Raw genomic sequence first — 21,144 nt, forward strand, 5'->3', positions numbered from 1 at the left:
AAAAAACCCCACACCTAGCACCTTAGAAACAAGATAACTTTCTAAAGTATTTTGTACCATTAGGGTTCATGTTAATAGTGTATTTGACTGTGTAACATGAAAAATAAGTTGCCAATTGCTGGTTCCACTCTCTTTAACATAAATCTGCACACGTTAACTGGCTGAAAGCTGAATTTTCTCTTGAGACAGGCAGGAAAAGGGATATGTAATTGCTTAGTTATACCTGTGTCAGTACAGGATCCCTCTGACTCAGCCAGTGAGCTTTCAGGCTGATTCATGCTCACTCACAAATAGAGATTTTCCATGCAGTCAGTAAATACTGCTGTTCTTTGCCCCTGAATACTTGGTTTTTATTGTATATAGAAAATGTCTCTGTGTCCCACAATATTCCTAGGTATTTTGTGTATATGTCCAGATTTTGCTGCAAGTCCAGTATATAAGTATAAAAATACACAAGTTAGTATTAAACTAGTTGGCTTGTTAGTGCTGTTAGTGCTGTGCCCTGCAGGGGTGGGAGACCTCTTAAAGGCTGATTTGCTGTTCTGTGAAACAGTGTCTGCATGCGCACACGGCTGTGACTGCACAAACGGACCTTCAGACGTGCCATGCGATCAGCTATGGCTTGATTTATCATTTTATGGGTTTTTTTAAAGTTGCAGTTACCAGCCTAACAAATGAGTTTGCTGACTTACTGTGGTAAAAGCCATAGAGTACATCCATTTATACCATTATACAATTTTACACGTCATTGTTAATGATTTTAAGTCTTTGAACTTTGGTATAAATGTGACTAGTGAGGATTTCTATGATGTTTAGCTCTGTGGAATTGAAGAGGCAAAATGTTGAACGCAGCAAAGCCAGTGTTAGTTTCTCTGCATCTGTACCTCTGGAAATTCTTGAGGTAGTGGAACTGAAAATGTAATATCTAAGAGGAAGAGAGTGGTGCCTAATGGAAGAAGCAAGAGATTTGGTACCGTAGCATTTTCTCACATGCGCTCTCTCTACCTCTTACCTGGAGGTGGAATGCTAAATACCAGATAATGGTGTGAATGCGGTTAAATTTGCTTTAATGCAAGATCAAAGTTAATGGTTTAGTTGTAACAAATGTATTTAAACATAGATAATATATTCAGTGATATTCAGACAAAACGTAATTGTGACCCTTCCTAGAAGTGTTTCCAGTAATTTGAGTCAACGATTTCAGTCATGTTTACCATTTTAATACGGCATGTACAGGAAAATGTTACTGCTAGAGTATTGCACCAGATCTCCATCTGGTATCTCTAACTTTAGCCTTTTGAAAGAAGTATTTATACAAATAATGTACTTATTTATAGTCAACATTTCATTCTGTAAGCAACTGAACCTTGCAGTAGCTTTAACCTCTCAAAGATTACACTCATTTTACACATAGTGGTAACCTAATGACTAAGTTCATTGTGTCCATCTCGTGAGGGCTCTGGGTGATTTGAGATTGTATCTGGGATCTGGCTGGGAAGCCTGCTCTCTTCACTCAGTTCAGTATCTGAAATTGAGGAAAGGAGCATAGCAGATGACAATTATTTTGCTGCTCAACCCTCATTAGTTTAAAGAATAAATAAGTATTACTAGTACATGAACGGGTATAGCTCGTGTCAGCAGGAGCTGCTGTACAAACAATAATTTGCTTGGCGGTCTCTGGCTTCAGCGGTGCTCTGCTAGGGGCGGGCACATGCACTCAGTACTCTCTGTACTGTCCCAACTGTAAGGGCTGAAAATGTCTCTCTTTTCCACAGCGAAGAACAAAAAGCTGCAGCTTTCATCTGGGATTTCTGATTTCTTCGTCTGTAGAACCTTGAGTCACTGCACTAGGGGCTGTGTGTTTAAAGAGTGCTCTGACATCAGCCCGGATTTGCAGATGGGGTGTGCAGTAGTCATGAGTATTTTCTTTTGCAAACTGTTTTGGGGTTTTGTCAGCTGGAGACGGTTAACCACATCAAGCAGCTACTGCGAGAGCAAGGGGACTGGAACCTGGTAACCAGCGTGAGCTGGATGTGTGTATCCCTCATCCACGCACTGAGCCACCGCTGAGATTTCTGTGTTGCACTAAACCTTTTCCCACGTGGCTTGCTTCTCCTTTGCGAGATTTCAGACCTACACGCTATTTGTATTTGAGCTATTTTGAATTTTGAAGATCGTTTGCCCGTGTAACGTAGCTGAAATAGAGCGGCTTCACGCTCTGCAGCGCTGCGGGGGGCGCTGGCCGGCAGGGGGCGCTGTGCGGGCTGGGGGCGCTGGCCGGCAGGGGGCGCTGTGCGGGCTGGCTCGGTCCTGCCCGCTCGTCTCTGTATAACCGAGCCCGGGAGGCAGGTTCGTGCGCACAGGCGGGCGCGCTGTCTCTATAAAGCAGTATCTCTTGCAAAGCTTCAGATACTTTAGTTTTATGGCATTCTAGCATCACGGTTTTGACCGCTTAAGGGAAGCGAAGGGTTAGAATGGAGTCATTTACAGTCAAGTATTATTCTCTTATTTTTACTTTAAATGGAACTTGATTTTCTTCTTTCTTTCAGAAACACTTTTGACTTCCTTGTGTGAGATGCAAGTCCTTCTCATGATACGGGTTCATAACCTCCTCTTCAGCTAAGATCAGCAAAGAACAGCTGATATAAATAAATAAATACCCTTCTGTCAGAGCTCTAGGTAAACTAAGTAGAAATCAATCGCTTCCTTTCCTTTTTTTGGTGCTTAAGGAACTTGATTCTGGGAGGTCACTAATGATACGGTAGAGTATATTTAGACATTTAAAAATATTGGGTATTGTACCATGCCAAATCCCTTGTGTGCTACAGTGTTTTGACAATCTCTTTTAGGAGAGTTTGATGTAGTACCTAGAAAAAGTACCTAGTGATTTTTTTATATCCATTTCATTTTCTTAAGTCCTACATATATCTCCAAAAGATCCTATATACCATTCGGAAAACTGTTACCACATTTATAGAAGCAGATGTAGAGATACTAATCTTGAGAAATTCTGGTTTGTGTATTCCAGGTTGCAAAGGGATATGATCTTTTGTGTCTGAGCTTTCCCCTGTCTTTCCATTCTTTTTCTGTTTTGCTTCATTTTGGGGCAGTCTGTTATTCAATTGCCATGTCAAGCCACGGAGGGCGAGAAAGGTTTCCATCAGTCTGTAGGTGTTGAGCTTTCCTCAGGAAGCAGCCCAGATGCTTTCTGTCTGTATATGACAGGCTTCCCTTTTCACGCTGAAGTCCAGTCTGACACCTTGGTTTTGGTCTCTGACAGGAGGAGCAGGCTGCTGTCATTGCAAATGAGATGGCCGAGTGATCCTGCACTGTTCATCTTTCTGCAAGAGACAGCTCCAGCTGGGACTTTTAGCTTTACTGTGCTCATCTGTGGCAGCTTCGGATTGAACTATGAAATCCGTTTACAGCCCACTTAACAAACAGTGATGTTTACATCTGGGTATCAAAGCAAGCTGTTTGCTGGAGTTCAAAGGCAGCTTTACAAGCACTAAATCTGATAGGTGAGGAAAACGTCCCCTGCTTCCTTCAGGTGCTTTGTATGTGTGTGTCTTCAGGGACAGAATTAAGCAGGAAGGGTTATCTTCCCTGGCTTAGCTCTGACTTAACAGTCCTTGGTCAACAATATGCTTCCTGGGTGGGTTCTGCCATTGTCAGAACTATTATGCCTTGTGTATAGATCTATATGCCTTGTTGTATGCAAGGGCATTAGTCAGAGGGGTCTCCTCTTGCAGACAGGGAAGAGAAATAAGTGCTCCCAGGGCCTTACCCAGCTGGCCAAAGGCAGGTATTGACTAGCTGCTAATTAAAAAGTGGGTCTGAGGTGACTTGTGCCACTGCAGGCAAGTGCTGGAACGAACCACTTTGGGCTTCTTTTTCCCCACAGCACATAGGGGTAACAGATGTTCCTGAAAGAGGGTGCGGTGGCCGTGGCTGGGAGTGGCTTCAGTGCCTGAGAAATGCCGTCTAAACAGAGAGTACATAGGGTAAACAGATCCAGCAGAAGGCATGCTTTGGGGTGTGAGCACTGTGGAGAGGGGAGCATAAAACATCATATCTCAGAGACAGGCAGTATGCCGGTTCTTGGGTTTTTCTCTGATTTGGGAGAAAGATGAAATCAGTGTCTGGGTTTTGAAAAGAAAACGATGTTGAAGATATTTTTTTATTTGAGGAAGAGCTATAAGGAGTTGATGGAGATTTTTGCTTCTGCCTCACGCTAGTCTCTAAGCTTTCCAGTGTGTTAGAAGCAGCTGCATACTCCTGCTCTTGCCCACAATATCTACTCCGAGTTACTAGTTCAAGCAATTCAAATTTAATCCATTGTGGGGGGAAGATGGGGCATTTGTTTGTACGCGTAGGCACTGTGTGTGATAATAACACAGTCAAAACTAGTGCACCATCAACTGGAGAGATTCCATTAGCTTATTAGCAGTCATTAGGTGTTGCGATGAGATAAGCTTTCTCTATTGCAGACTTCTTACAGAGCAAAACCACCAGCTTTGTGTTTGCAGGGGAGAACTTCTGCTTCCTGTGGTACGATGCCTCCAAAGGGGTCATCTAAGCTGGAAACATGCCATTTAGTGTGAGAGTGTGAGATACATACGAATGCATAGGTGTGCATTGTTTGTGAGTGGGGGAAGGAGACATCTCAGTGTTGGGATACCCAGCGTGACCTGTGGATGCTGGCCTTGGTTTAGCTGATCCAGCTGTATCACACCCTTCCAAAGAAGGGTGAGGCAGGGACATGAAACGTGTTAGCAAAGCCGCACAAGAAGTGCTGAATTTTTCTGGAGGTATCACCCCAAAACCTGGCTTCATCTCAGAAAACAAGCTTTGGCTGGGAGCTTTCACTACAATGACTCATTGTTTTGAAGTGCTTCATTTATGAAGACCCCCAGCAACCACCAGCTTTCAGGAACAGGCCGTTCTTAAGAAAAGCTGCCTGAGACATGGAGGTATGTCTGGTAAGGAAGGTGCTTGCAGAACTGTCATTTGCAAGAAAATTTTCAGGATTATAACAGGACAAGCTGTTAAAAAATGTCCTCGATTCCACAGGACAGATGTCTGAGAAGCAGGGGATAGGTCAGCTTTTTCCTTCAGCAAATATTTTCCATGATGGTCCTCAGTTTAAACGTGAGCCTTCACAAATGGAGCTGTAAAGGACAGATGAGAGGCTGTGTATCGGAGCTGTGGTGCAGAAGAGGGGGTGGCAGGGTTTATCTGCTGCATGTAACGTGCTCTGTGGACAAGCTACCAGATCTGTGGCTGAACTGGAGGTCTGCAGACAAGAGGCTGAGGGTAATGGTGAGAGAGCATAATGACAGTCCCACTTTGGCTGCTGCTGTTTGTTTGTGGAGGGAGGGCAGGGATCATCTTTTAGGGTTTATTAGATGAGGGCCACACTTCTGCCATAAAAATAAGCAGCAAAATTTTCAGTCAGTTTTCAAAACATAAGTCGTGTTTCTCGGTGGTCTACGCTGGCTGGATCCGTAACTAAGGTGGATTTCTGCTTGAGAATATTTCCAATGTAGTTTAATCTTCTTTTCTTTCTCTCAACCTCTTTCCTCTTCCAGGAGCAAAGACAAAAATCACAGATTTTATGTTAAAGTTGGACTCTGTCTTTGCTGCACTCATCTTTCCAACTCGTTGGCTGAGCAAGGAAGGGAGCAAGCAAGGAGAGGTTAGGGGTGCAAACGTGCTTGGTCTAGCAAAGGGCAAAAAATCTGGCCGTTTGCAATGGCAAATGAGTTGTGCTCTCAGGTGAGGCTGTCCACGGGGAGCCAGCGCTGCCGACGTGGAGCTCTGTGTCGGCTCCCAGGGGGAGACAACTCCTCTTTTGGCTGCTCTAAGCTTATGCAAGAGGAGCACAGATGTTCACAGCTTGAATTTCTGTGTAAAGATGATTACCAGTAATGATCTTGGGACTGCCATTGAGGGCTGTAAAGGTGGTGGCAAGTGAATTGGCTCTTTCACAGAGAGTAATGATGGAGTGTAATAGTGGGGCACAGTCATGGAAACTAGTATGGAGTAAACGTATCTGTGTTAATCTATATAGTCATTAAAGTAACCCCTGGATTAATAGCTGTTGTTCAGCCACTGGCAGTAGTTATTGCAATAATGCTCTATACTCTCCTTTGTGTTTTCTGTTTTCTACAGATAGAGGGATGCCCTTAAGTAGGGTTGGATTTAGAGCTTAGTGATACGAAGATGACCGTTGATAAAATCTGACAGCCCTTTCAGACACTTGTTATGTCAAGAGCCCTGTTTGGTGGGTGGGATTCATCTGTCAGGAATATGAAAACAGATTCATTACTGAGGCTGCTGGAAAAGGATTTAGTTCTGATACTCTGTCTGGATCATTGTCTGGCTCAAACACACCCTGTGACAGCTGGAGGTCCTCCTCATTTGGGGCCTCCCTAATCTTGATGTGGAAGAAAGCTTCAAGGAAGCCAAATGTGCTACTTACTCTGCAAGGAAATAAATTTTCCTCTTGTCCCAAAGGACTGAGAAGCCCCCCTCACAATACCGCTTAGAGAGTACAGACCTTGGCACTACAGCTGTTGTGTAAGGAACATCAGCTAGCATTGCATTCCCGTTCCATTGGGGTCCAGAGGAGATATTTAGGGTCTCTCTGGGGTTTTTTACAGATTAATTTCAAGAACTTCAGAAGAGCAATTAAAATAATTTAAAAATGGCAGAATTCTGTAAAGTGTCAAATAATGTATGCTAAGATAATAATAAGCTCTTCTGCCAAATCCTTGGAATACTTTAAGTAATAATCATATATTTGACAAGAAATCTACTAGATCTCCTAATAACATGGGCAATTTCAGTTCAGTTTAACAGGAAGCAGTGGAACTCAGGTACTGGATAAATTCTAGTTAAATTATTATTTTTTTTTTTTTAACTAAATGAGAAGGTTCCTGTTATAAGGTAAGTCTTTCAGATGCTGATTGAATATGTGACTATTTCAGATTCAGAAAGGCTTAATCTATATAAAAACTGAAAGAACTAAAAACTTTTGATATTTTTATTGGGTTCATATTAGTAGAAAAAACGTTTTTATTGCCTTTTGGCAGGATAGTACTCAGAGATGGCTCAGGAAATCTAATGCAGAGAAAAAGATTGGATCCAAACCTAGTGAAGGATTTACAGTTGACAGTTACAGAATGAAAATGCTCTCCTTGGCTTTAGCGTTTACAAAGATGGGTGAGGAAAACTCAAGAATGACTCAGAGTCTGCCGCATGTGGGCTGCCTGCTCCAAGAAACTATCATTTTGCTGGCATTGTTACGTATTTTTCATCTGTGCTAGGAATTAAATGGACATAATTTGGACCCAACTGGTTAGTTCCGTTGCACACTATTAAGTCAGGCTGACGTCAGTAAATACCTTACATACCTTTTGATTCTTTCTCATCTTTGCTGAGCAGAGCCGTTTCTGAATGTATTCCATTCTAAAAGCCACAATCCTTTGGGCAGATGATCTTCAGGTTGAGGTTATTTAGTTAGTAACACCTAAATTGAGAGGTATTTTGAGATGCACAAAAGCATTTAAGTACAACTAATACACTGTTACCGATTATTCACAGAGCTCTTGATCCCGTTTAGATGGCAGGAGAAGGCAGGGTAAAATAAAAGCCATTTTGAAGTGCACTGAAATCAAAGGCAAGGCATCATTTGACTCTCTCAGCTCTGACTCATATTCAAGTTTTCGGTGGTTACCAAACACATTTCTAATATACATTCTCCCTGATGTGTCCTTTGTTATAACAGACCCACAGAGGACCAGAGTTTGGAAACAGAAAGAGACTCTCTGGAGCCAGGGATTCGTACTACTCAAAATCACGATGACCCTAGTACTGGTTTTCATTGCTCATGTGAGTCCATTTCGATTGCGCTCATTCTGCAAGCTAGACCAGCATCGCAGTGACCCTCGAACGTGAGGCTCCCTCAGGCAGATGTGCTAGGCCAACGTGCGGGCTCCTATGACTGCAAGTAAATTGTAACCAACAACGAATTAAGCTTATTAATATGACACTATCTCCGTAAGCAAACAGTGGTTGCTTGTGCCCCGCTGTCTGCTTGTGGCTAGAAACATGCAGCAAACAGAGCACTGAGACAGGTTTTCAGTGGGCTGGGTTTGTTTTCCCCACTCAGGTCCCCTGCATGGGCATACTGTGTGCACAGCCTCTCCCTGAAGCGTACATCTCTCTTTGAGAGCGGGGCGGGGGGGATTTTAAGCCTTCAAACAAGCTGAATGTGGAAACGATATAGATTGGAACCAGGCACTATGTGTGAGTAAGAGCTTCCCACGCATCCTTACAAATACCCCTCAGCTCCAACACTGTCAGTCCCTCTGTTTCCACCACGAGCAATTTCCTAGCTCTGCTGATACCCCACAGCTGGAGTGGAGGCACAGGCAGTGTGCTGTGGTGTGATGCAAGTGGAAGTTGTTGTCTTCATTTTTAAGACACGGTGGTAAATGTTTTCATTTCTCACTTTGCTTAGGCATAAGATCCTGCGGTAGGAGCAAGTCACGTATTACATTTCTGAACTAAATGGAAAGGGTTTTGAGAATGTATTGAAAGCATTTTTCTAATTGTTCTGCTGAGATACTGTTTGTCCTTTTTTTTTTTTATTTTTTTTTTCATTGCCCTCTCCAAGACTAAAAACAGAAAACATAGTTAGTGTTGAAAGAAGTGTGAAGGATAAATGTGGAAGGGACATTTCCCCATAAGGATTAATCTGTCTGCATGGTGTTTATGAGCATGACCTGTTAGTACACTTGGGCTGCAGCCATATCTCCATACATCTCCCTCAGTAATGCAGCTGCTGACTGCCTCGAGCACTGACATTTACAGAGTGTGTATCATCCAGTTATTGCTTCACATCCCTCCAGACAGTCTTGATCATCAGCTAATTAAAGTCTTTTGCTGCTTCTGCACTCTTCCTTGGAGCTTCTGTTTTGCGAACACAGCTTCCCATTGGTGATGTGTTCATTATGTCTCCAAATTTTACTTTGCAGCATGACCATGACTTAGTTTATGAGTAAACTGAGTATCAGAGGCGTGGAAAGCTGCTCAGTGGAAAGGGTGGCTCACCCCATGGTGCTGTGCACCCTGACACTGTCTAGGGCCCACTTAAAGTGAGCTGCCCCAAGTTTTAGTGTTGGGCTGTTTTCAACCTGGCTCTGGAAGTAGGCAGCCTGTTGCTCTGCTTCCTTCAGCACAAGTAACCTCAGTGCATCTTTGGATTTGCTTGTCTGGGCACATGCCCTACTGTCAATCATCGTGCAAGATCTCAGAAATGCTTCTGGAGCCTAGAAAAATACAGAAATATGGAAATGTAGCTGTGTTGACAGATCAGCCTCCCAAAGACAGTTTAGCAAAGCCCCAGCCAATTTCTTGTTAGCTAGCTGTTCTGCTAGCACATTACCTCTGGCGTGGAAAAATGTAATCAGCTGTAATCCAAGCTACAGCAGGCATCATGCTTAACACTTCTGATGCTTATTGCATTCAAAAAAATGTTCCCAGACCACAAATGTGGTGGTGTGATAATTTGCTGATGAGTACTAGTATATTTATGTGAAGGAATAAACGTATAGTTATTGGAGTGAATCTGTGAAAGATGTCAGGAAAAAGATGGAAAGGAAGGAAGAAAGGAGCATCCTTTTTCAGTCAGATTCACTGGGAAGCTTGGAGAAACAGAGCTGCACAAAATTAAATCTGACTCCCCCTTTGCAAATGCCTGTCTTGAGCGTGATGCCCATGGCAGTGCCATCTCTTGGTGTAGATAGTGAGAGATGAGGTGGGCACAGAACAGGTGAGGGAGAAGGAGGGCTCAGTAATGATCTAAGTGAAGGTGTGGGGAGGAAGAGAGCCAGTGCACGAGCACTGGGTGCAGCAGGCAGGGTTGTTCTGGTAGATAAACATTAGGAACTTGTATTATAACCCAAGAGCTCCTTGGTATTTCCAAAGCAATGGGGGTTACAAACCGTAACCTTGCTGTTACAGTTGTTTGAGCGTATCGTAAGGCAAGTATTATTTGTTAGCATTGTATGTTTTGAGCAAAAACAGTACAAGAAATGAGTATGAGCCTGAGTTTACTGCAATGTACATAGAGGATTTTTTTTATTATTATTTTTAGAAACAGCCAATGCGTTACATGTTATTCAGCACAGGCAAAGACTCTGACACTGCTAGCCAAAATGGTCAATGGGAAGATGAACTCAGAGGCTACAGGAGCAGCTACCTTTAGCAAAGGTCCTTTCCATGAGACAGCTTCTTTTCCACAGAAGTTCTGACATTATTGATGGTGGACAATGCCATTTTCTGCGTTCACAGAAGCATTGCTGAGATTACAGACTCACTGATAAAGCAGGAGCTGCCAAGTGGTTCGTGACAGGTTTATTTAGTCCAACAAGCAAATAGCCAGAGGTGACACAGAACATGGACATTTCTTGTTTGGTATTTCATTCAAATACGGTGTTTGGAATTAGAGCCTTTTTTCCAATCTGAACCGTTGACCATTTTGGCTAGTGAGCTACTGATCCCATTGATAGAGCCTTCTGAACATTGCCTGTGAGTAAAATGCAGCATTGAGAAGTTAATTTAAAATTAAGAAGAGAGATATTATTAAAGCACATTAAAATATAGGAGAAAACAACACGTCAAGGACAACAGCGGAAACAAAGAACACCATCACTATAGCATCCCCATGCTGCTGGTTCCGTATCACTCCAAGAAATTTCACACCAACCTTTTGATGCCCTTTAATGGGGACAAAGAAATGCTTTTCTGGAATTCCTTTAAGCAATTTAATACCCGAGGTGAAACTAAGACAACCTATTCTGCAGTCTTTTATATCAAATCCAGATAAAACCCCAAGCAAGCAGTTCCAAGAGCTGTAGATCATAGGACTGAAGCTGCCCTGGATGGGTTTTTTCCAAACTTTCACCCATTGCTCCGTTTTTGTGTCAACAATAGAGTTGAACAGATAATGAGTTCTTTTGGAAACACTACCCTGTAAAAACAGGTCATTGCTGAACTGTTGTTAATGATGAACCAGGAATTGGTTCAAACTATCTCACCCTCTCTTTTCAAACAGCTCTTGTTCTTCCCATCAGCACCTATCGCCACAAACAACCATAGTTTGTCTCTTTCTAACTGCTAGCAGTTTTCTGTGTTGGTAAGTGTCTGGCATCTTCTAATTAGGGCTGTTTCTGCCCACTGTCCTTTCAAATCCTAAAGGAAAAAGATGTGAAGCTTTATCAGTGACTTTTATGTGGAAGAAGTATTTAAAGAAGTCAGACACTATGGCAAGGAAGCCAGTTGTTCTTATCATGCACAATTTCTTTTCCCCAACCGAGCAACATTTTTGTTTGTTCAAAGCAGGATTTGTTTGTTTCAGTAAATACCTGTCACATAGCAACAGAAATATTACTAAATAATAATACATATAATGTTAAGCTCCTGGGTCTAGAAGCTTTTAATGAAAAAAAACCACGTTCCTGATAAAAAATAATAAATAATGTCACCTTTTCTTTTTACATTAAAAATATCTGTACATGATTACACAATACAACTAAGTACAATTTTATTTTCTAGGCTCGGGGTGGCATCTCTGGGTTAGATCTTCATCTAAAAGAGTAGAGCCTCATAGTCTTGATCCTGCATATTTCCCACTTTATGAAAATCATTTTCCCAAAGTTGCGAAGTCTGTAGCCTTGCTTATCCTTTCCATGCAATGTGGAAGCAGCTCACAAGGAACATAGCAACATCTACATGCAGGAAGCAGCGAAGGACTGAGATCTTTGCAAACAGAGATGCGCATATGGTGATAATTGGAAGTCTCGGAACTTCTTGTCTCAACTGGAAGAGAACAGAAACAAATAGAAAAATAAAGATGGAAAATGTAAGTAGAAGTCTGTCTTCCTAATGTAGCTAGAAAAGTTTTTTAGATGGTATATTTTTCAAGATGGCACTTAGTGATCTATAACAGACTGACTCTGTCTTTTAGCCAACCTTTCTTCTTGGTAAGAATGCCCGGAGTTTGCTCAGATGACAACGGCACTGGCAGCTTGCCTGGAGTTTGAGAGCCACGTCCCATCCGTTGGCCTCCGAATGGCAGAGGATGGCCACTGTCTTTTAGCAGTTGGCCTGGTTTGAAGTGGTGCTTGCAGGGCCTTCCGCTAGCAGTGAAACGTCTCTGTAGCTCCCACTCCATCTTGTCAGGCACTGTGTGCACCCCATGAGTCTTCTACCAGTGAACTTGGCCAGGAAACACAATAAAAGCATTCACAAAGCAAGCTCTGCAGGGCAGGGTGAACCAGCAGCTTGTGCTGACCTCTCACCAGTAACTAATCAAAAAGCAAACATTTCCTCTTACTTTGCTAAAGACGACAGCGCTGTTTGTCTCCTGACAGCATCTGGTCACTACTGGGCAGCATCTTGCGCAGGTGAAGCAGGCTTTTAGTCTCACATCATGCTAGGGCTGAAGCCAGAGCTTGTAATGTTTAAGATCATGATTATCACAGAACAGAGAGGTGGCTTGTACACAGGTGGCAGCTGGAAAGGAATAATAGAACTCCTTGCACTGGGTGGTCTGTATCCGTGTTGTTTCCTTACATTGACGGAAATCAGCTCGCTCCTGGAGTAAGGCTCTGATGCAGTCATACAGTCCAGCTGTCCTTGCAGATACAGGAAAGTCCTCAGCTCTTCTGCTCATGTACCTTCCCATGCCCCCACCAATCTACACATGTGCAGCTGGACATTCATTTGAAGTCAGTGCAAAAAGCGTCATGACAATGCAGATGAATGAGTTTCCATAAAGTTCTGCTGTCCGTGAATCCTTTGGGTATCCTGACAGGCATCTGTTCCTTCACCTGGGCCACTCCTCTTCTAGGACCATGACTAGAAGCAGGACTCTTGGGATTCAGGGTCATTGTGGATGGGAAGCTTCTCATGTTCCTGATGATGCCCATTACGCAGAACAGTGTACCTAGGAATGGGAAAACATAAAGGAAGATCTGGTAGCGCCAGTTAAAAGGACAGGCTTATGTAAAATGAGTTCTTGAAAACACTGAAGTATATCTTAAGACATTACATCTTCCAAATATCCAGATCCCACATGAAGCAAATGTGAATCCCTACTTTTCTTCATGACAGGAAACCAAATCTTCAGTATGATGTGGTCAAGGCAGTCCCTGAAAACCAAGAACCTGTTGGTTTTCATGTATCTAAGGTGCAGCTGGTAACGAGAGGAAACCAGACCAAAGAACTAAGAAACACCAATCATCTGTGGGTGGACTAGGCTGAAGGCGCTTCAGCTAATGTCTTCGATGTGAGCGTTTAAAGAATCATTTGAGACTACCTTGGGACGTGAATGCTGTGTAAGATGAAACCAAGACCACCATTTCAGCTGTAAGGAATTACACATTATCTCTTACGTGTTCCTCATCTACCTGCCCCTTTCTTGCTGCCCATCTCAACGTGACTTTCTGAACATAACTGTTGGTTTAGTTTGCTAATGACGTGCAGCTCTTCTTCCTAAGTGGAGCGCAGTGCTTAGTAGGAACCAGCAGATCTGAGGTGATAGCAAAAATGTTGGCTAACTGGAATAAAACTGATATAGCACATCTTTCTAGAATGTCACATCTAATCATTCTTGCTTGCAAACCCCCTGAAGGGTACAGAGCAAGCCAGGTATCTTCCCTTGGCAGTCCCTTTCATTTAAACTAAAGCTGAACCACACCATCCCTCGAGTAAGCCCAAAAGTAGGAAGCTGCAAAAATAACTGTAAAAGCATATTTTTCCCCTAGTCCAAATGCATATCAGGGAAATCAGGTATCTGATTTCTTCTGAATACTTTCTTCTGCTGAGTGTTTAGAGATTATAGCTATATTATTTCTCTTAGTAACAAATATACAAGACATACCTGAAATATCCACATCCCAATAAAGATTAAAAGAAGAAAAAAGCCTAAGAAAAGATCAGTTCTCCTGCTGTTAGCAGAGGGAAAAGAAGCACTATCAGCCTCCAGATTTGTTTGAATAACCATTAGAAAAAGGGTCAGGAACTCCACACCGTCTACATATTCAAAAACTGATACTATGACATCAATTTACTTGGCATTATTAATCTGGATGCATCTCTTTCTCCACTGAGTATACTTGGGACTTAGGCTCCTAATTAAGGTGCTTATAATGCCACTGAGATGTCTGAAGTAGATGATCTGAATATCCTACAAATGACGTGTCCGTTAGTTCCAGTAAAACTTAAAATGAAAGCCAGGGTATAAACTGTACTGCCTGTCTGAATTTGCCGTGGTGAGTATTCCTGGAGGAATTTACCCTCTAGTGTACTAGATGCTTGTTGTCAACATGGTCAGGCTTGGTTGCCTTAATACAGGTCACTCTATGTGCAGATACATATATCCATCCAACACACCTTCGTACTCCATCACTTTAAATAATTATTGTAAATTTCAAAAAATGTGATCATTCTTCCAACAAGATACAGACTTGATGTAAGAAACAAGAAAAGACATTTTGCATCTAACACTGAACAGGCACTCCGATTAGATGATCATGAAGCATACAAGTCGTAACAGAATTTTAATTTTTTTATACCAAGTCAGACATGGCACATGATGTGAGGCAACCCACCAGCGAGACCTCCAGCGCAGCAGAGGCTCTGCTACAAATGGTGACACAGAGGATGAGAGCCAGGAGAGCCCCTGCGCTGCGGACGTGGCTGACACAGCGCAGAGCAGCTCAGGACTGGCTCGGAAGCACAACAGACAGGCACCCAAAGCTGACTTGGTACAGGATATCCAAAGAGCCAAACCTTGCTGCTGCTTCTTCTGCGGTAGTCAGAAAACAGTAGTGCAAGATCAGCAATTTAGCAGGTGATGCCGTTTGTTACAAAGATGCATTAAGCTTTAAGAGAAGTCATTAAGGTGTCCCAGGGTCTCTTGTGGCACAAAGTGGCTGTCTGAAGCCTCTGGCAGTTAGCTCAACACTTCAGCTGTTTACCCTGTGGGGAAAGAGGACCGGTAGGAGAGGAGGAAAGAGCATTCACATGCAGGGTGCCAGAGCTGCACTGCAGGAGTGATGGCTTGCTCTGCTAGCGGCACATCATTCCTAAAAGTCTTACCAGCATCTCCAGGAAACTGTTAAAGAAGTCCTCTACTGGCAGGATTTTTGTTACCAGGATTGTTTTCACATTTTTTTTTCCCTTTACATGAAATTTCAGAGCTACCTGTAACTTACAGGGCACCAATTTAATGTCAGATAAAAGACACAATTACAACATCCCTGCTTTTTTTTCACACCGCTGTGTCTTAACTGATCTGCTCTTTGAGCATACAATGAATTTTTCAGGTATCGGCATCTACGGGAAGCAAGATTTAGAGAGAAAGCACAGCAGCACCTGAAACTCATTTTTTGCCTCACCTACAGGAGCATACACCTACCGTGCCTCGGCTGTCACCCAGCTCGGGAGTCAAACACTGCAGCATTTCCCGTCCCAACCACAAGAAGAAAACAAGACTCGGACCCTGCACGTGTGGGCTGAATGTTTCAAGAGAAATTTATCAAGTAGGTTTGAGTAATGAACACATCTGAGGAAGCCATAATATGTGAGCAGGAAAAAAAGTTTAAAATAATTAAATGCATTAAATAAATTATCTGCAGCAAATTAGTTGCTTAGCTTTCCTGCCCGTAATGAGTTCCTTCCAGGGGATCTGGACACGCTGTCACGTTAAGCTACCAAGCTCAGTTACAAATGGCATCCCAGGCTGCTCCTGCAGCTGGCTCCTCCCCAGACTGGGGACCAGTGATACTGTCAGCTCACCTGACAGCTTCACTCGGATCACCACCACCGCCACCCAGCAATGAAGCCCAGCGATGGAAAGGAATTGCCACCTATAAAGGGACCCTGCTGCAGGCTACTCACGTACTTGCCAAATGGAACTTTAATTGTGATGATGACCAATTTGGAGATAATTGCTTCTGCATCTCCTGCTGTTTCTGACAGTCCAACGGGCTCTCTAATTAACTGGTTGGATTAGCTCTCAGCACAGCAGAGGGGAGCTGTGTAGCTTTAACCTCTGTAGGCCCACAAGTACAACAGGGAGCCGCGGCATTATTCTGGGAAATCGGCAAGAGCTGGGGAGGAGACACCAAGGGGATGCAGTGGCTGTTTGTGATCTTTCCGCTTTCGTTCTCCCACGCCAGATTGTACAATTTATTAAGGAAGCAAAGCCAACAAATTGTTGGGCTTTGGCCTCCGCAACCATGATGAAAAACAGTCACTATTTGCATGGAGCCTGAGGTCCCTGCTTACTTCTCTCCTGATGAGCAAACCCCTGGCATCCAGTTCTGTCCCCCAGGTTCATACCTGTCTTGCTGAAAAGCAGAAAGCAATGTCATTTTGGGGCAGGGCTGCTGGGTCTGAACACAAAAGCTAACTGCATCCATTTCTGCGGCAGAACATGACCCAGCAGGAGGGGAGGCAACATCCTGATGGTGTGTGGGCCACTCCTCTGTTGGAGCTCGCAGCCACCGATCCAGTTTCCAGAAGGGAGCCTTTGCCTGGAGTTGATGCCTGGGGTCCTTTGGACAGGGGGAACAGACAAGAATTGGAAAGTATCTTCCCAAAAATGCCTTCTACCCAACGCTTCATGCTTGCAGTATCCGTGTAACGCTGCCTATACTGCTTACACATACCTATGGCTCCTCTGTACCAGCAGAAGCGCCTGGGCAGCTCAGCAGTTCTGCAGCTGTTTTACCTGTGAATTACTCCCCTGGTTTTTAACCGCAGTCCTTGCTCAGATCGCTCGTATCCATCCTTCTTCCCTAAGCTCCCTGCAAACCCCAGTTCATCAGCCCACAGGCAGTTAATCCTGGTGGCTGCTGCAAAGGGCAAGGGGCCCCTTACAGGTACAGAAGCTGCAAGGGCTTGCATGACGGTGGTAGGGACTGCTCATTAACAACAGACTGACAAAACGAGAGCAAAGGCAGCCTTTCCCAGCTACAGCTGCATCACTAATGGGCTAAAGGACTTGTGGGGCTGCATCTCCTGTGCTTCCCAGAGCCTCTGAACAAACATGGGGCTTTAGCGTTCCCTCAGCAGCTTCTGTCCCTTTAACCCTGGCAGGAGAAATAATGTTACCTAAAGGGTCACAATCATAGCAAAGAAAAAATAAAAGAAAATAAATGCCCACGCCTGCCCAAGCACGGGAAAGCTTTCAGCTGGGCTGGCACGGGGGAAGCCACAGCCATCCCAAACCCGCCGCAGGTGCGCAGCTGTCTCTGCTCTCTGCTCAGCAATCCTTTCCTCACACACCTGCTCACGTTATTAATTGCTTCCGTTTTTGAACTGACAGAAGGTGGTTCCTGTCACCCTGACATTCTCTGGGACCGAGGTGCGGCTTTGCAGCTCTCCCTGGGAAGGGTTTGCTTTTTGGGGGGCTGGTACTGGAGCTGTTAACTCTGCTCCCCAGGACTTTTGCCACCTAAATCCACTCCCCCTCTGCCTGGAAAAAGAAGGACACATTGTCACTGGGTAGCGAAGAACTTTGCACACGCATTCAGATGCCATGAGGTCAATGTTGCTGCAGAAGCAGGTGAGTGGTGCGTTTATGGGTATGTCTGTTACTGGTTCTGCTGGGATAGCCCGGGTCCCAGGTGGGTACACAAAAGGCCACAAAGTCTGGGAAAATTTAGATGTGAACTGTACAAAAAGCTGATAAGCCCCAAGTTTCTTTGTATTTGCAAATCTTTTTGATAATCTTTACATTATAAATGCAGAATACTTACTGCCAGAGTTTCTAAATACCCTCTGTAATGCAAGAATAGAAGATAAAAACCTTGTATCAAACACTGTGAAACCAGCGCTGTTCTTAGATGTTCACATTAAATTGTTTGAAGCCTGTAATATACTCTGCCGCTGGCTGCAGCAGTGACCTTACAGGTGTGCTGGGCTGTGAGTCTGCTGTTGAACCCACACTCACACGATTCAGGAAAATTACCCCTAACTGAAACCAGACTGCGGTCCTCGGCCACCCCTGTACTGGGATTTGGGGGGTGTTGCTGGCAGTTCATTAGTGACTCCCTCCTGGACTGATGGAGGAAGCTCAGGCATGGCAGCCAGGCAAGGGGCAAGTTCTAACTGTGATACTCTTAAAAATCTGAAATAATAATAAAAAAAAAAAGTGAAGATTTTGTGGCACTGAAAGTTTTCCTGAGTCTGTGCCAGTTTCTATGACTTTTTTCTTTAAAAATAAAATTAAAAAGCAATAATTCTGTAAAAGTTACAAGTGAAATCTTTCATTTAAAGGTATTGTAATTCGTTGTTGTTGTTGTTGTTTTGGAGAAGTGTCCATTATTGATATTGTTGTTTTAACTTTTTTGTTGTTGTTGTTGTAAATTGCTTGTGTTTCAAATGAAAGATTTCAAATTAAACTGAACATTAGATTTCAATAAAACCAAAAATCTGAGAAGTCTAAATCTATTAATGTTTTCCTGACAGTAGCACACTGTAGTCCAGACTAAAGCAGAAATCTGTTGTGCTGAGCTCTTGCAAGCTCCTTTTAAAGACAAAGCATGCCCTGAAAAAATGTGCAGGCTAATTTAGTAGGTTGAATGTTTAAGGAAGGTCAGAGCATCTGAGAAACATGCAATTATAAAGACTTACTTGCTAGGTCAGAAATAATGAGTTTCAAGCTAAAATCAAAGTGGTATAGAATATGCTTTTCCCGATTCTCTGGAAGTTTTCACAATTTTAAATATTTTCCCCATTTCTGATCTGGACTAAGGCTACAACTTCTCGTGAGACAGAGAAGGGAAGGAAAGAAAAAAGAGCAGACTCCAATTCATGTTCAAGGTCTTTTTCTGCCTTTTATCAAGCTGACTGATCTAACCACTGTGATAGTGGAAATTTTGTATGTGAGCACTCATCTGCCCGTCTCTTTCATTTTCTCCCTTTTCCAGTTGTTGATGGCCGGCATGCCAAATGAAACATGTAGAATATATTTCTTCCTTCATACACAACTAGAAACATCCTCCAGGATCCTGGAAAATGTCTCAGTAATAAGCTTTTGCACAGCCAATTTGCATCTTTGAATGTTGTGACAATGATTGTAGAGGGAAGCCAGAAAACACAACTATTTCTGGTTATTCTTAGTGAACAAAATCAACTTTTCCACTGATCTCCCATTCCTCCCACCTTGGTTCTGCTCCCAGCAGGCTCAGACAAGCAGACAGGAGTCCTGCACCTTTGCATCTTGTTCTCCACTGTTCCCTCTGAGTTTTGCCTGCAGGATTCTGATGACCCCGTGGCTGTGCCACAGCTGTGGGGTACAAGTGATGCCAATTGCCTCGGTGCACAAAAGCAAAGCTTTCAGCATAAGGGAGCTGTAAACTGTGTTTCTGAGCAGCTCACCAGCAACACAGTCCTCAAGCAGCTCAATGGGTGAAGATCTGCTGCAAGTGGCATCTTGAGGTAGCCTGGGTAGGACATACCACAAGGAGATGTGAGGGCCAGGAATTACAGCCTGGATAATGGCCAGAACTGCAGAAACTGACACTCCTTCAATCTCAACAAAGAAACCTTGACAGAGTGTCTCTGCTTCCATCTGTGTTTAGAGCAGATCCTGAAGTCCTGATGTGAAAATAGTGGGGCAGGACATCTCAGAAATAAAATACTGCAAAAGAGTTGAAGCGCAAAGAATTGTCTCCAGAATCCATTACGTCTTGCAAGATAATGGAGCTGGTAAAGTGAAGCTGGTGCAATAAAATCTCCAAAAAGGAAGGCAAATAGGTGGCGATCGCTCCTTGTCACATCACAAAACCTCTTGTTATTTGCAGAAGCACCCAGTAAACACTTGTTGGGACTAGAGGAAGACAAGATGTTTCTATGTAAGATGTGATAAACTGTGAAGATTTACTTTTTGCTTGAGCAAGGAGTCCCATTTTTAATAATGGGATTTAATAATAATACCGTTATCGTACTCAGCTACCGAAGACAGCAGAGCATAGAAAGAATTTGCACATAGGCAGAAGCTGACTGGAGTGTCTTTTAAGCAGCTTTCAAAATTGAATAAAGAGCTTCCAAATTGAATAAAGAATTGAAACTTTTCTCAGATTTGAAAACCGTGTTGGTCCACAATTTACCTTTCCCTGCGTTTTTCTTTCTGTCATGGCTGGAACCCTCTTCAGCGGTTTCCGTCTGGAATATACACAACATCACTGTTGTAGCTTCACGCTCAATACAGTGCTCATTTCTCAAAGCTCCATTTTGTTCAGATGGACTTAGAAAGAATAAATAACTCTCTTCAATATCAGATTGGGATTACAGCTAACAATCACTTGGCAGACCAGGGTAGGTTATTTTAATGAACACATCATTCTGGTATAAGCCTTCCACCATCTGTTCAGTCCCATAATTATAAATGCAAACAACATAATTCATAAATGCACTATAAAAGAGAGGGAAAGAGAGAACAGCTTAGGATGACTGTTTGTTAGTTATTCCAGGCAGTGATGAATCTGCTTACTTTATTCCTGTTTCAGAACACAGTCTTAATTCTGCATTTTATGGCAGTCACTAACCTACGGTACGTGATTGCCTGTAGATGATAGAGATGCCGTTAAGTGTGGTACAGTTTCCAGTTGACACCGTTTAGCCGTGTCTATGATGGCAGCACCCAAGAAAGATCACACAAGACCAGTCTGAATCATGGGTCAGGGATAAACTTTGAGCGTGTTTTTCAGAACAGCAGGAAAGAGCCTGCAGCACTGGAGTACTCTGCCGTGTTACAGGAGCTGAGGGCAAAGAGGGCAATGCTATTGCCTCCCTGAAAAGAAGCTTTTAACATTTTGGAAAAACTGAGGAATCTTGGGAAACACTCAGAAAGTTGAGAAGAGTGTAAACATTAAAATCCAAAAAATCTCTGGAATTTGCTGTTCTAGTCTATGACATTTTTCATTTTGAAAGAGGCAATTTTTATTTTTTTTTAACCTGAAATACACAAGATATCAAAATGAAATGTGAACAAAGTATGTTGTTTCATTCCAATTTTCTGTTAAAAAAATAAATATAAATAATCCAAATTAAATGTAT

General features: G+C 43.1%; 1 protein-coding gene across 4 annotated transcripts in view; it reads right to left on the reverse strand.

Annotated features, from left to right (window-relative positions):
* Window positions 1-2,687: 2,687 nt before the first annotated feature.
* Window positions 2,688-21,144, reverse strand: part of HTR4 (5-hydroxytryptamine receptor 4) — a 150,146-nt gene continuing 131,689 nt past the window's right edge. For 2 of the 4 annotated variants that reach the window (XM_080398098.1, XM_080398099.1), the window contains one exon: window positions 2,688-20,250. In XM_080398098.1, coding sequence (XP_080254224.1) covers window positions 20,112-20,250 — 139 coding nt within the window. In that variant the 3' untranslated portion in view covers window positions 2,688-20,111. The remainder of the gene's footprint in view (window positions 20,251-21,144) is intronic. The other 2 variants (XM_080398101.1, XM_080398102.1) reach the window with 2 other exon arrangements.

This window comes from Falco punctatus (assembly GCF_963210335.1).
Source record: "Falco punctatus genome assembly, chromosome: 8".
NCBI lineage: Eukaryota > Metazoa > Chordata > Aves > Falconiformes > Falconidae > Falco > Falco punctatus.